The sequence below is a fragment of the Micropterus dolomieu genome, linkage group LG12 (assembly GCF_021292245.1).
Source record: "Micropterus dolomieu isolate WLL.071019.BEF.003 ecotype Adirondacks linkage group LG12, ASM2129224v1, whole genome shotgun sequence".
NCBI lineage: Eukaryota > Metazoa > Chordata > Actinopteri > Centrarchiformes > Centrarchidae > Micropterus > Micropterus dolomieu.
In genome coordinates, this window is record NC_060161.1 from 28,359,656 (window position 1) to 28,374,678 (window position 15,023).

Here is a 15,023-nt window from a genome sequence, read left to right on the forward strand (position 1 = left end):
ACCCAGAGAGAACTCACGCAGACAGGGGGAGAACATGCAAACTCCACACAGAAAGGCCTGGAACGACCAAGGTTTGAACCCCGGACCGTCTTGCTGTGAAGCCAAAGTGCTAACCACAGCGCCACCGTGCCGCCCATATGATAATAAATCAAGCAGGAATTAGGTGGCGAAAGAGAGAAGAATGAGAAATGAGGGAGGTGGATGGACGTGATCGAAGGAAAACAATGGAGTGTGGCTTAAAAAATATAAAACTAAATAAAGAGACGGCAGAGAAAGAGGAATGTCTTAATCAAGGAAAAGGTGGAGCAGTTTGCTTTTGTAACAAGAGGGAAGGATGAGCCAGAGAGGGGTGTGCAGAATACAAAAGGAGGAAGTAACAGTGGGATGAGTCGAGTACATTAAGAACAGCAAAGGCGGATGAGGGTGAATAAAAGTAGGGAGGGAGATGGACAAGCAATGAGTCAGGGATATGAAAACAAGGAGGGTGAACTCGAGGATTAGTCTGAAGTTGTAAACCTCTGAGAAAGATGGACAGCTGAGGTTTTAGTTGAGATTCATGCATTCCACTCTCAACCAAAGAGTACAAGTGATGTTGTTATGCAGATAATAAAGTGCCCCACTTAAAACAAACTACAGATGCATTAAAGTAGATCCAAAACATTGGCAGTGTACTGTGTACTTTAAGAACATAGGCTTTTTGAATATTATGTTGTAGTGCCCTCTGCTGCCAGCAACCAAGCACTGCATCTAACTTCTCAAGGAGTCTTCCACGCCTTGCTTTACGCTTTAATTCCTCAACTTTCCATATTATGCTGTAAAATCTGTCTGTAGTGAATAAAAAAGACGAGCACTCACCACTATTTGGAGATAATAAATGTGTGAATTAATGTCACTGTTCTCTTTTAACCTGCATTATGCTGCAGCTCCAATTTCTTAGTATAGAATATAATAGACGCACCCAGGAAGGAAGGTTTTCATTGGACACTCTACTGGATTCTTACAGTAGCACTGCAGATGGATAGAATTAACAGATTCTATTTACAAAGTTTTACACATTCATTCTTGGCTTTTCTCACCAAGGCCGTAGTCGACCGACTGGGGGTCGTCGTTGTCGCCATCTTGGCTGATCTTGTGAAGATGCTCCAGGTACGAGTCAGTGTGGAACTTGGCCATTTCCTCGATGGTGGCCAGTTGAGGTTTAATTGTGCTGGAAAGGGAGAAAAACGTTAATGGTACATGCTGCTTGCACAATAACTTGTTGTATAAAGCTGATGATACACGGGGCAACTTCTTGAGCAATGTTGCTGGACAATGTTGTTAGTGGCAAGTCCGACTATGTTTTGAACAGATAGTGGCGGGGGGGGGAAGCGGATTACGGTAGTGATCTTTACTCATTACCATTGACGGCAACGTTGCCCAGCGCGATTGCTCTAAAAGTTGCTCTGTGTATCATCAGCTTAAGCAGTGGCAGAGCAACCCATGCTGCTGACTGATTCACTGAGCTGTTAAGTAAAATACTGTATGAGAATAAAACCAGAGTAACCCGCACACCACTACAGATGATTCAAACGGAGTCGCTTTCAGATCAGAAATGACAAAGTGTACAGCCTAAAGTTGCAGAAAATATTGGCACCACACATTCCAACCACACAAAAATTGCTGTGCAAATATAAAACAAATCACCAAAAAAATACTGCATTGATTTACTGGGAGTGGAAATTGAGAGGATTGGGAAAACACCATCACAAGCTGTGAGCTTAGCACTGATTTGCCAATGTGCAAAGAAAAACTTGTATGCAACAATTTAATAAAATGAAATTTAAAAAATGCTTCTTACTGTATTGGAGGTGAGAAGCAAATCAATCAATTTTAAAAATGTAATCTGAGTGGCATTTAAAAACCTGCAAAGCAGGAAAGTATACAATACAAACACCCAGACAGTACAATCTGTACAGCACGACTATTACACACTACACATAAAAAAAAATACTGTGCAATATGCAGAGCACTAGGTTTTCAGAGAATATACACTATCTGAGTACGGGATTCATACATATACAAACATATGGAACAAGTTTGATAATTGGTGTATAAAACCAATTTCACGCCAAAATAATCTTCAACTGCATATCATATCATATTGCACAAGTGTACTATAGTACACACAGTGAGATGCAGATATTTGTTGTATAAATACATTCTGTATGTAAGGGAGGGGTGTTAGGTCGTTGTATGTTTGGGATGTAGCTGAGACAGTGTGAGCTTCAATCCTAAAAGACTGAGGTTGTCTTAGTGAGCAAGACTGGGGATCAATAAGAGTTTCCCGAAAACTACTACCAGCGCCTAAAACTTTCTTGGATTGAATCAATAACACTGAGACTAAAAAAGAAGAAGCACTCTAAATAACTAAGGTGACTGAAAGTAATTTTGAAATGTTTTGTTTTGAAATAGTAGGAATTTTAGTGTAACAGTCCAGGCAGCAGTCTGCTTCTGTACAGTATGTGAAGCTATTTCTCTCTGAGTTTAAAAGAAAAAAAAAATTTAAATCACCATGTTGTCTCTGTTTATGTTATAAAACTGACGCCAGCTGTTTATCACCACTCACCTCATGTTTTGAAGGAGTCCATAGGCTTCTATCAGGGAGTGGACCATACTTGCCTGGAAATGAACACCGTAGAAATCACGAAATAAAAACACGGACTCGACATTGATAACAACAAAGCAGAGTTCGCGAGAAAAGGCCTGGTAACTTTACGTAAATGTGTTGAACAAAAAAAACACATCTCCATTCAATCCAACTCACCCGGTTTGGCACTTTGGATAAACTGTCGCAAGTCTCGATGTACTCCGGGCTGTACACGTACGCGACTCTCCGTTTACTGCAGCTGTCATCGTCGCTGTCTCCTCTGCAACTCATTTACGATGGATAAAACGTAAATAATTAGATGGAGAATGGAGCTAAAACAAATTCACAGTGAAGAGATGCGATCGGCGTCTTGTTCTCCAGGCTGGTGTCACACCGTCAACACTCCCCCCGGTAACGTCGGTTCACTGCCGGTGTTCACCGTTCAGTTAGAGGGAAGACGACGACGGTAAGATGTAAATTAAATATACATAATGTCGAGTGATTTTATCTCCTTTAAAACAAGAACATTTCGGCGTTTTATTTAGCTAGCGGGTGATACGGAGAGTTGCTTCATAACGGTCACAAACCTCCACCAACGTTTCGCTGGCGGACGTTTTTTAAAGTAGAACGGGCGCGCGGAGCGGGAAGCATTCTGGGATTTCTTGTAGTCTTTTTCGCCTTCCTCTAAAGTAGTATTCAAAAGTTTGAGCCAATGTTTTAGATGAATTAAGACAGGACTTCCCAAACAGATACATTTCTAGTCAACATATTTTGGTTGGCAATAATGTTTGTAGGTGGATTAAACTGAATATCACCATATTTACTTTTACCCCATTGCCATAAAATTGCCCCAAAACAAAATGCATTTCGGCAAAACAAAAACTCATAATGAAATTACAGCTCTTAAAGAAGAAAATGTTTGGCTTGGAGCCATTTAAGCATTTGTCTCTGTGTGTGTGTGTGTGTGTGTGTGTGTGCGTGTGCGTGTGCGTGTGTGTGTGTGTGTGTGTGTGTGCAGGTCACGGGGCTGCTTTTCACTGGAGTGAGCCCCAAACAGCTGACTTGAACCAACCACAAAATGCTATTTCATTTATGGGTGACCAAATTTAATGCTCAACCGTGACAGTGGATAATGCACTAAAATAAAACTGGGGTGGGTTCACGTGTTGTTGTGTGGGTGTTTACGGGGTTTTGCCTCAGTTTGCTTCCTGGTTGAATTTCACAGCATCTGCCAAGTATTTCTACAAAGAAGTTTTATGTACTTTTTCTGTTAACTGTTAACAATGTGGCCTACATGGTAGGTTTATTACGTTTATATAACTAGTAAACGCTGCCATCGCTCTACCATTTAAGTGCAAACCACTCCACACAGTGGGGTACACTGGTGTAAATTTATTTACAACAAAGAAAAGCCATTCCGGTTAAAACTTTCAAATTAAAATACGTATTAACGGTTGATACCACGTACAGTGAATACAGTGAAAGTATAGTAAATGATATAGTGCATATTTATCAACTGTTGTCATTCTTCTAAAGTATTATTCTAAATGTTTACAGTCCTGTAACACATTTGTATTCCATGTTTCTGATTTCAGAACTCAAAATGACACCGTCAACATTTTTACATTATATATTATATATATATTATATTCAGTAAAAATGAAATCTAGAAATTAACATTCCACTAAAATCGTGACTTATATTGCAGTCGCAATATATCTCAAAATTATCTCAATAGTAATTTGTTGGCATATCGTTCTTGCCCGTGTCTCCCAAACCAAAGGCATGTGTCTTATCAACTATTTCATCGCCACCTTGATATTGTTGAATTAAATTATTTATACCACATTTCTTGGCCTATAAATCGTGATTTTTTTTAGGAGACTGCATGTTAAAAAAATCACACAATGTGTAACTTAAAATTACAAATTTAAACTGCACTTTAGGCCTCCATAATCCCACACAAATAAAAACAAAGAGAGTACAACAGTGTAGAACTCGGTCTGTTCGGACAAGCTTTTACTTTGAAGGCAACATCTCCCCACTTCCGGTATCGTTCCTCACGGCAGCTTCAGGTTACAGTCGCTGGCTCTTCTTGAGCTGTTTTTAAGACAGCCAGGCAGCTGCTTTTCTAGTCGCCTTGAACGCTGTCCTTCTTTTCGGCTTTTTGTACTTTTTGTACTAGAAGCGCCGAAGAAATGACTTTCCTTTCGATGATTTAGCGAGTTTGTGTCCTTAAAAGTGCTTGAAGTCACCTGAGCTGAGCCGCTGACTCGCCACCATGAGAAGCAGGAGCAACTCGGGCGTTAAACTTGACAACTATGCCCGGATGGTGCACCAAACTATCCTGAGGCACCAAGTAAGTGTGTTAAATTGTGTTTGTCACGCCTAAGTAGTAAACGGTTAAATAAATTAAACAGTTGCAGCTTCACACCTGCAGGCAGGTCATTGTCAGCGTGTCCATACTTCACCTGCTGCATGTTTGTTTTCATGCAAGTATTTTATATTGCGCAAGGCAGTGTGTGTGTGTGTGTCTCCATTGAATGTAGCTTGCAGACTTCTGACAACCCTTATGAACTTACATCATATGGGCAAACGTATACTGACACCTGATTATTATTACACTGCTATGTGATTGTTGGACATTAATCTACAGCTATAACAGCCTTCACTCTTCTGGGAAGTCTCACCACAACAAGTGCATCAGTGAGGTCCAACACTGATGTTGGACTGGGTAGAGGAGCTCCAAACTAGGAAAAACTAACTTTCTTTATGGAGCTGGCTTTGTCATGTGGAAACAAGAAAGACACAAACAAACTTGGAAGTGCACAAAGTTGGAAGGACACCGTTGTCCAAAATATAACTGGATACTGTTAGCATTAACATTTCCCTTCATCTGAACTAAGGGGCCTAAACCATGACAAACTCCCACAGACAGTCCAACTAAAATACAAATACTTAATACCATAATGCCCTCTTTAGCCCGTAAAACTGACAGGACATTAATTAAAATGCCTTATCACACAAATCACAATTGTTTTCCTTGATTTATCGATCAGTTGTTTGGTCCATAAAATGTCAGAAAATTGTGAAATATGTCGATCAGTGTTTCCCAAAGCCCAAGATGACGTCGTCAAATGTCTTGTTTTGTCCACAACCCAAAGAGATCCACTTTAGTGTCATAGAGGACTAAAGAAACCAGAAAATATTCACATTTAAGAAGCTGGAATCAGAGAATTTCTCTAAAAAAAAATGACTCAAACCAATTAATAGTTGACAACTTATCGATGATTCGATTAATCGTTGCAGCGCTACATGCCTACACTTAATCTAAACACATCTCTAGTCTTGACCTTAAAATCAAGTCTAAACCCTCAGATAACCCACTGAGGAAGTGAGGACTGGGCAAAAGGACAAGAAGACTCACACCTCACATATCTTCTGTTTTCCTCTACTCAGTGGTCCCTCAAAACACCAAAGGATAGGATTTGGATGAATCTTTCCACCGCACGTTGCAAAAACTGAAGACACAAACCCGATGAATTAGTTAGATGCCTGTGGTAAGAAAGAACTGAGAACAGAAATCAAACCCTTTTGCGTCTTTTATTGGTTCTTTTGGGGGATTTTTAATTGTTGTAGAGCTGATGAAGACACGAAAGAGGAGAAGGAGAGGACACAAACACACTGGTCCAGAGGTCTGGGATCTCACCTCTGAGTTATCCGGCCTCTACATTTTGTAGTGGGCAGAACTCGTGTGAAGTCACCTTTGAATCTCTCCCAAATGGCCACCAGCCAGCCTGCAGTTGTATACAGCTCACTGCTCAGATGGATCACTGCACTAATGGCTGTGACAGCGAGAGCAGAGGCTTGCTGCAGCTGCAAGCCCAGAGTCGAGGATAATGCAGTTGAAGAATGATAAATGTATTGACAGTAAATCTGTTCTTGGTGGTTTTGGCACGTGGGGGGTTGATACGCGTCTTATCCGGGCATCTGCGTTGTGTAGCCCTTCAAGAGTCTATTTCCTTAGAAAAGTAACCCAACACATGCTACTCTAGCAGAGACAGCAGAGACGAACCGAAAAACGGCGTACTGATTAGTGAAGTGTCCGTCCCAAATGAGTGGGCTCTATGAGCTGCCCCATCCAAGTGAATGATGGAGACCCAATTTCACCCTGGCGGAAAGCATGACATGAGCAAATTACACTTAAACTAATTACTCATACTAATTTAAATATACAGTATGTTTCTGTATAGAGTTTTTAAATTATTTATTAACCATTGTTTCTGTTACAAACAACTAAGATAGTTATTCTTGACATATCACACTTGTTGACCATCAATATGATAATATTTTCATCACCAGAGCCGATATTTTATGAGCTACCAGCAGATAAAAACGTATCGGTGTTTATAACAGCCGATAAATGACAATTAAAAAAGAAACGGAGAGACGATCAAGATGACAATCATGTTATGAGTGATGTCGCTGAATAATTTGTCCACCAGAGGGCACTCTGCAACTCCCCTGTTGGCAACACACAGGTTTTTTATATACAGTCTATGGTTTAATGCCACAAAACTACAGCGATCAGCTGACATGATGTACCTTTGTTCAAAGTGCTATTTATAACAATATAGTTAGGTGCATTTTTAAACTGCATTATGTCATGTTATCTTGGTGAGGTCTCATAACTACTTTACTTTATTTAGTTGTGTGTTTCTGAAAAAAGAAAAAAAGCATATCAGACGAGATCAGAATATCAGATTATAAAAACCTCAAATACAAAGATCGGAATCTGTCTTTTAAATCCCAGACGTCGACTTTCTCGCTGGTGTTTTTGTGTTACTTACCCAGAGAAGACATTTCTCTTTGTTAGTGATGAAACCTAACTTGATGTTGAAAGAGCTGGCTGTCATAATGTCTCAGTGAGCTGTAGTAAAACTAAAATTTATAATTAAAACATAAATGATTAGTTAGTGGCTCACTAGGCCCAACAGCAGTTGCAGCGAGGAAGAGGCTGTATTTAAATGTTATGCAAAGATAACATTGTTTTCCAGTTCCTCAGCTAAGTGCATGGTTTCAACTTGCACATTGCCTCATCTGCAGAGGTATTTTGCTGTTATCAAGGGTTGTTCAGACAAGTGACAACATCCTCTTCGCAATGGGGCTTTTGGGAAATGCAGTTTATTGATATGTTGCACTTTTTAACGCCCTGTTCCTCTCTACCAGCTCATGTGAAAGGGCAGAGTTGGTCTAAACTTAAAGCTTATCATTTTCATTTTTAGCAATTTTTACAGGAAAAGAATCAATTTTCTTTAGTTTTGAAAGGAGCAGACGGCTCTGAATAGATTACTTTTAAGTATGCTATGTCCACACTCAACCAAAAGTTGTGTTTTTTGCTACAAGAAGACAAAGTTTATCATAGTTTATAGTAAGTGAAGTTGTGTGGGCAGATTAGGATTCATGTAAGAAGTCAAATGAATAGTCGATGTGCAGAAATTCAGTCAGCAACAATTTTCACTGTTTTGAAGAAAATTTTATTGACATAGCAGAATCACAAATTTGCCACTTTCGCTATGTGTCTGACAGGATCCAGTAACGGGTCTTCTGCCAGGCAGCACGGATCAGCAGCACTCCTGGGTCAGAGACAACGTCTACAGCGTCCTGTCTGTGTGGGCCCTCAGTCTGGCCTACAGGAAGAACGCTGACAGGGATGAAGACAAGGCCAAGGCCTACGAGCTGGAGCAGGTGCACGTGTGTCTGAGTTTGGGTTATGAAAGGAACATCGTGGGATTAAGGCTGAGAGTGTGTTTTTACCCCCTTCAGTGTGCAGCTCCTCCCTCTCTGTTGATGAAGGGCACCGTTTGGGGCTCACGTTTCTCTGCCTGGACACGAGGAGCCATGTGTTGAAGATGTTGACATTTAACCATCCCCGTCTCTCTCTCTCTCTCTCTCTCTCTCTCTCTGTCCTCAGAGTGTGGTGAAGTTAATGAGAGGGATCCTCCAGTGCATAATGAGGCAGGTATGTTGTGTCAAAGTATTTTTGGTCTCCCACAGACTTACACCCTATCTTTTTTTTGCTGTAGGTTTTAGGCCTGTGCAGAACTGTATTAGAAAGTGCTCCAGATAAATATCTTTAAGTGTCTTACCTTTTCTTAAAACTGCATTACTAAAGACACGCTCTGAAATCTACAGCATAACCATGTATGTTTCTATATCTTCGATTAATGACAGAGTCGTTTTAAAGAGGAGACAGGCCAATCAAATCCTCAGTACAACTCTATGGGGAAATTCCGTAACGGCCAAGATGGCTGCTATCCCGCTCCTCCCACTAGAAAACCAATCGTTTGCTTTTTTAAAGCCAAAGTGCCAAAACATATTTCAGCCAATCGTGTGGTTCCGCTGACATAAGGGTCTGTTTTACTTTGACTGCACATGCGTGGTAGTAGTGACGCATGCGTAGTAGAAGTATAACCGGTCAGAAAAAAACGCTTTTTAAACCTTATTTTGGGGCAAAGTCTTCAAAACTTTTTTGACGATTTTTATTAGATTTTACTGCTGATTCTATTCATGTAGTTTTTATGTCCCGGTGACCTGTAAAAGTGCAGTTCTGCCTCTCCCCATTCATTCAGATAAGAGCCTGGTCTTGTTAGTCCTAAATAGCTGGCCCGAGGTGTTTCCAAGAAGGCCGCCAAGTGGCATGACTTGCCTATAAGGACTTTGTTAATAAATATTCCATCTAAAACAACACTTTACTGGCTAAGATTACATGTATATTAGATTATACTCCACATAAATTATACATGACTTTTCTGTGTTTTGACATCGGCATTATATATCGGCTCCTAAATACTAAATACCCATATCAGCCGACCACTACTTCATCACATTACATGATGCAATTAAAATCAGTATTGCCATAATCTAGTCCTGGTCATTGATGTGCAACTTTGCCTTCAGGGCTTAACACAGTCTGAGATATTTACAGGATGTATGACAAATGTCTTTCATCTCACGGTTGCTATATTTGCCTACTTGTGATTTATTTTGTTGGATACTTTATTATTTTGTGTTGTTTTGTGATTGATTGATTAGATCATATGCATATTTTGACAAGTCTGTCCTTCTTGACACCCTCCCTCCCCACTTCACAGCTGGATAAGGTGGAGAAGTTTAAATACAGCAGAAGTACCTCAGACTCGCTCCATGCCAAGTACAACACCAGGACCTGTGCTCCTGTTGTTGGAGACGACCAGTGGGGTCACCTGCAGGTCGACGCCACCTCACTCTTCCTGTTCTTCCTTGCTCAGATGACTGCATCTGGTAAATACAAAATCACCACCAAACTTAAGCAAACTACTTAAAGGTCAGAATCCACTTCAATCCAGTCTACTGAAAACATACCACAACTTTAGGTTGTACGATCAAGAATGCTTCATAACTCAAGAAGAAACATGTTCTCTTTATTTGTAAACAAATAAACCAACAAATACTAACAGGTAAATTCAAAAAGTGTTATTTAACAGGAAATCAGTCAACAAGAAATATGGAATAATATATAATTAATTTAAAATGGTAGTTTGAGACACTGTTTTTTATTTTTAGACATTTTACCGACCTGTTTGGAGGAAAAACATGAAACTTTTTTTTACGATAGGAAGCAGAGAACAAGAAGTGTACTATCGCAATCTTGTATGCCTGCATTCACTATTTCTGTCTATGTTAAATACCTTAATAAATTGTCTGTTTGTGCGTGCGTGCGTGTGTGTGCGCACCAGGTCTCCATATCGTCTACACCCAAGATGAAGTAGATGTCGTTCAGAATCTCATGTTCTACATTGAGGCGGCTTACAAAGTGGCTGTAAGTGTTCATTTGTCATTGTTAATTCCTGGAGCCTTTTTTTTCATTTTCTGGAGCCATTAATCTCACTTCTTCCTTTCTGGTTCCTCACAGGATTATGGGATGTGGGAAAGAGGAGACAAAACCAACCAGGGCATCACTGAGATCAACGCCAGCTCTATAGGCATGGCCAAGGTGAATACGCACACACAGAGAAACACAGATGCATATATAAGGTATAAACAGCCTCGCTTGTGTTTTCTTTTTCCTGAGTGTGATATAGGAGTGGGAAGCAGGTAGACGGAGGGGAAATCAGCCCGTGTGCTGAGTGAGAGCTTCCCAGCACAGGGGCAGAACAGGTGCTCCAGTAAAAGTCTCTGGCTCAGTGGAAGGTGTCTAGTCACTGCAATGGCCTTTACACTGACCTTTAGACAACCCAGACTCTCCAAACTAGCTCGGGATCAGATAGACAGACTTTGTTTCGGTGCTGAAAGGGTACCCAGCAGCACCGGTACTTCCTGATGACAGTATAGATACATACAGTGCTGCTTCCAGATTAAATCTCTTTCAAAGAACTAAGGTTGACGGCATCAAATCGGAGCAAGTTTGTCATGCCGGTGAACATTTAAAAGAGTTTTATTACACAAAAAGTTCTCATCTGAATCTATATAATGCTACAATTGAAGGAAAACATCAAACGTTGTTGTTATGAAGTTTTCACATACCGGCCTGACCCAGGGCTGTCCTTGGCCGGCGGGGTTCAGGAGGTATCAGGTTCTCTGTGGTTTCCGGGAATGGCTTCTCACTCAGAAATAACACAGTACTCGCAGTACCCACTGCACACGCGCGCGCACACACGCACGCACGCACGCACGCACGCACGCACGCACGCATGCACATTTTAATGTAACACTTTGGAAATGGACACCACTGCAGGACGTTCCCTCCTCCATTAATTACATTCTTTTATCAATCAGTATTTATAAAAAGCAAAATAGTATGAAATGATTGTAATATGTACCATAGTATGATGTACTACTACTGTTTAAATACATAATACTGCTATAGATATATAAATATACAATGCACATAATACTGTGTATATACGCACTTCAGATAATATTGTGTATTATATGCATGGTACTATCATAACACACTTTTGTTTTTTATTTAATACCTTAATGTACAATATTAGATCAGACTTTTTACTATTTTTATATTTACAAAAAGGGACAAGTACACAAACACTATATTGTAAGTTTTTTTTACACTTGACACTAGAGCCAGACAAGTATATAAGCAGATCTTTTTAATATTATTGTACAGTATTGGTGTATCACATATATCTTCATGATGGCATATATGCTGGCAGATAGCATGCATATAAACTGCAGTAAATAGGTGTTTTACAGGGTCAAGTATTATGGATATTTGACAGTTTGATATATTTTTATTGGATTTTTTTATTTACTTACTGTTGTTATTTTGTATTGCTGTTATCTTTTACTGTTACTGTCATCTGAGGTAGTGAAATAATATTAGGTATTGCTTATGCCGCGTTCGAGACCGGTCGGAACTGGGATTTTTCCCAGTTGAAACTTCTGACTTCCGACCTGGTGCATGGTGGTGCATGACGCCGAAAGTGAACGAAAACCATGGCTGACCGTGACAAAGTGTACACATAGTTGCACCCTCAGCAGTGTTTTAAGTGTTACTTCAAAGGATGGCAGTTTAACTGCAACAACTGACATCAATACGTTACTAGTTAACTGTGTACCCGTCTGGCTACATCAGTTGGTAACCCTCAAGTCAGTCAATGTTGTAGATTACACTTCCTAATGTTTTGGCATTTTTAACAATAACTTAAGCAGAGAAGATGACTTTATGAGAGTCTTTACTGTAGCCAGCTACCTAATAGGCCTAACATATTTCTACATCAATGTACATGCAGAACAGCTTTTACTGTATGATCGTATATGTATTATTTTAATTTAAATATTAAGTATCTTTTACTACTGATTCCCGCCTATGCTGATTCCAACTTAAGGGGCGTTCCCTTTGAAATTTTGACCTTTGAACTCGGAAATTCCGACTTCCCATGTCAAATGGAACGTACCATGAGGTCCAACACTTTCATGGATGTGGTCCATTGACTCTAATGTAAAAAGAGTCCTTTTTTTTGGCAGTATTTTTTATTAAAGATATAGTCAAACACTGCTGTTCCTGGGGCACTTAATAGTTACAGTCGTTACCCAGAGACGCAAGTACAATGTATTGTTCCTAATGTAATGTTAGTTAGCTAACTAGCTAACTTCCTACTCAATGTAACGTTATAAAGCTTCTATCTTTCATTATTTTCACGTCCGTTTGGATCAGTCTAACAGCCTGAACACAACCTTCAAATGTATCATGCAACTGCAAAACTGTCTGCTTCTTTCTGAGTTCGCTTTTTCCAACAAATGTGCGAATATTTCTCCAGGGAGTAACAGACAGTGGCAACGCCGACAGTTTGTCGGACTTAGCAACAGTAACTAAGGGGGGCGGGGCTTAACAAAGGGTCAATTGCAGATTGATGGACGCACAAGTATAATTCCTGGCTACGGCGTAGCTACGCACGTAGACCCTACGCAGGAGTATAGGAATCATCTTTTATGTACTACAGTACTCGCCAATATGCTACACTGTGTTGTAATGCATGTGTACTGTATGTAAAGTACTGTATACTACACCATACTATACTGTTGTTGTGTTCGTAACGAGGGTCACATGATTACTGTGTCCTCCAGGCAGCTCTGGAGGCTTTGGATGACCTCAACCTGTTTGGGGCAAAAGGAGGACCTGGATCTGTGGTCCACGCCTTGGCCGATGACATACAGCACTGCCAGGTACACACACAAATACACTTTTTGAGATCATTTTATATAATATTAACTTTGATTTTAATGTTGAACAGCAGTGTCGGCATCCCGTTCTAATCCATCCTCCACTTTCTCGCTTTTCGTCTCTCTCCCTCATCAGTCCATCCTGACGTCGATGTTACCCAGTGCGTCCGTCTCTAAAGAGGTGGATGCCGGAGTCCTGGCTATCATCTCGTACCCTGCCTTCGCTGTGGAGGACATGAGCATAGTCAACATGACCAAGGAGGAGATCATCTCCAAACTGCAGGTGCTGAGAAGTCCAGTGAAAACACTAAAACTATGTACTTTACTTTAAAGAGATCAGCCTTACATATGAAAAAAAGGTACCAGTGACCAAAGATGGGCATGTAGGGCTGCTAATTAATGACTAATCTCTTGATAGATTTTTCAAAGTAGTTATTTATCGGTTAGTCTATAAATTATCAGAAAATGTTACATTCTTGAAAATGTCACATATATATGGCTTAATACTGTCTTTAAAACAGCTAGGGAGAGGGGGTTAATATGAAGGAGGTGATGTCTAATTACAGGCTAGATGAGCAAAATGTCACTTGTCCTACAGAATAAAGAACATTTTGACTGCCGTACTTCACACTACATACATTATTATTATTTATTACTTATTTAAGCAGCCGCGCTGTTGAATGATTAAGACGAATTTGTCCCTGCTGACTTCCTCTCTGTGTCCGCTCAGGGTCGATACGGCTGCTGCAGGTTTCTCAGAGATGGACACAAAACGCCCAAAGAGGTAAATGTGAGGGAAATTTCTTTAGTGGCCTTAAGTAAGGCGGGTCACCCTCTGGGTCATTAGCAGACCCTTCAAAGTGTATGTTCACTGACCTCCCAGCTCCAGTTCTTTGCCTCTGTCTCTCTGCTTGTCAGGGTGACGACAGCTGGACTGAAAATGGACAGACGGTAGTTCAGGCCTCAGGCTACCAGCTGTCGGTGATCTCTGGGAATCCTATATGTTGAGTGCAAAGCAGTGATACCATTAGATTTCAACGTGATGTAGGTAATGAATTAGAGCATCAGGCAGATCGACTGCTCTGGTAGGAAACACCTAAAGACACAAGGGGGACCAAAGTTGACTTTAAAAGTCGGCACGTCGCTCTGCCTTGTTTTTGTCATCAAAAGCAGAGGATGCTGAGGAAACTGTAAGCTGAGGAGATGCATAGTGTTTAGGTGTAAAGCCGCAGTGTTACGTCTTTACCATGTGGTGTGTGTGTGTGTATGTGTGTGTGTGTGTGTGTATATATATATATATATATATATATATATAAATAATGTGTGTATAGATATACACTCACCTAAAGGATTATTAGGAACACCTGTTCAATTTCTCATTAATGCAATTATCTAATCAACCAATCACATGGCAGTTGCTTCAATGCATTTAGGGGTGTGGTCCTGGTCAAGACAATCTCCTGAACTCCAACCTGAATGTCAGAATGGGAAAGAAAGGTGATTTAAGCAATTTTGAGCGTGGCATGGTTGTTGGTGCCAGACGGGCCGGTCTGAGTATTTCACAATCTGCTCAGTTACTGGGATTTTCACGCACAACCATTTCTAGGGTTTACAAAGAATGGTGTGAAAAGGGAAAAACATCCAGTATGCGGCAGTCTTGTGGGTGAAAATGCCT

The 15,023-nt window shown here is 40.4% G+C and overlaps 2 protein-coding genes across 8 annotated transcripts in view; one reads left to right on the forward strand and one right to left on the reverse strand.

The window, feature by feature from the left end:
• Nucleotides 1-3,234, reverse strand: part of hdac8 (histone deacetylase 8) — a 64,475-nt gene extending 61,241 nt beyond the window's left edge. For 2 of the 4 annotated variants that reach the window (XR_006827294.1, XM_046063712.1), the window contains exons 1-3: nt 2,804-3,232; nt 2,606-2,658; nt 1,077-1,207 (exon numbers count right to left, since the gene is read on the reverse strand). Coding sequence is in view for 2 of the 4 variants with exons in the window: in XM_046063712.1 (XP_045919668.1) it covers nt 1,077-1,207; nt 2,606-2,658; nt 2,804-2,917 (298 nt within the window). In the remaining 2 variants the exon portion in view is untranslated. Of the gene's footprint in view, nt 1-1,076; nt 1,208-2,605; nt 2,659-2,803 lie in introns of all 4 variants that reach the window. The other 2 variants (XR_006827295.1, XM_046063713.1) reach the window with 2 other exon arrangements.
• A 1,435-nt stretch (nt 3,235-4,669) lies between these two features.
• phka1a (phosphorylase kinase, alpha 1a (muscle)) overlaps nt 4,670-15,023 on the forward strand; it is a 34,959-nt gene continuing 24,605 nt past the window's right edge. For 3 of the 4 annotated variants that reach the window (XM_046064414.1, XM_046064415.1, XM_046064416.1), the window contains exons 1-9: nt 4,671-4,985; nt 8,216-8,374; nt 8,601-8,648; nt 9,781-9,949; nt 10,405-10,487; nt 10,581-10,661; nt 13,253-13,351; nt 13,485-13,631; nt 14,079-14,132. In XM_046064414.1, the coding sequence (XP_045920370.1) occupies nt 4,908-4,985; nt 8,216-8,374; nt 8,601-8,648; nt 9,781-9,949; nt 10,405-10,487; nt 10,581-10,661; nt 13,253-13,351; nt 13,485-13,631; nt 14,079-14,132 (918 nt within the window). In that variant the 5' untranslated portion in view covers nt 4,671-4,907. Of the gene's footprint in view, nt 4,986-8,215; nt 8,375-8,600; nt 8,649-9,780; nt 9,950-10,404; nt 10,488-10,580; nt 10,662-13,252; nt 13,352-13,484; nt 13,632-14,078; nt 14,133-15,023 lie in introns of all 4 variants that reach the window. The other variant, XM_046064417.1, reaches the window with a different exon arrangement.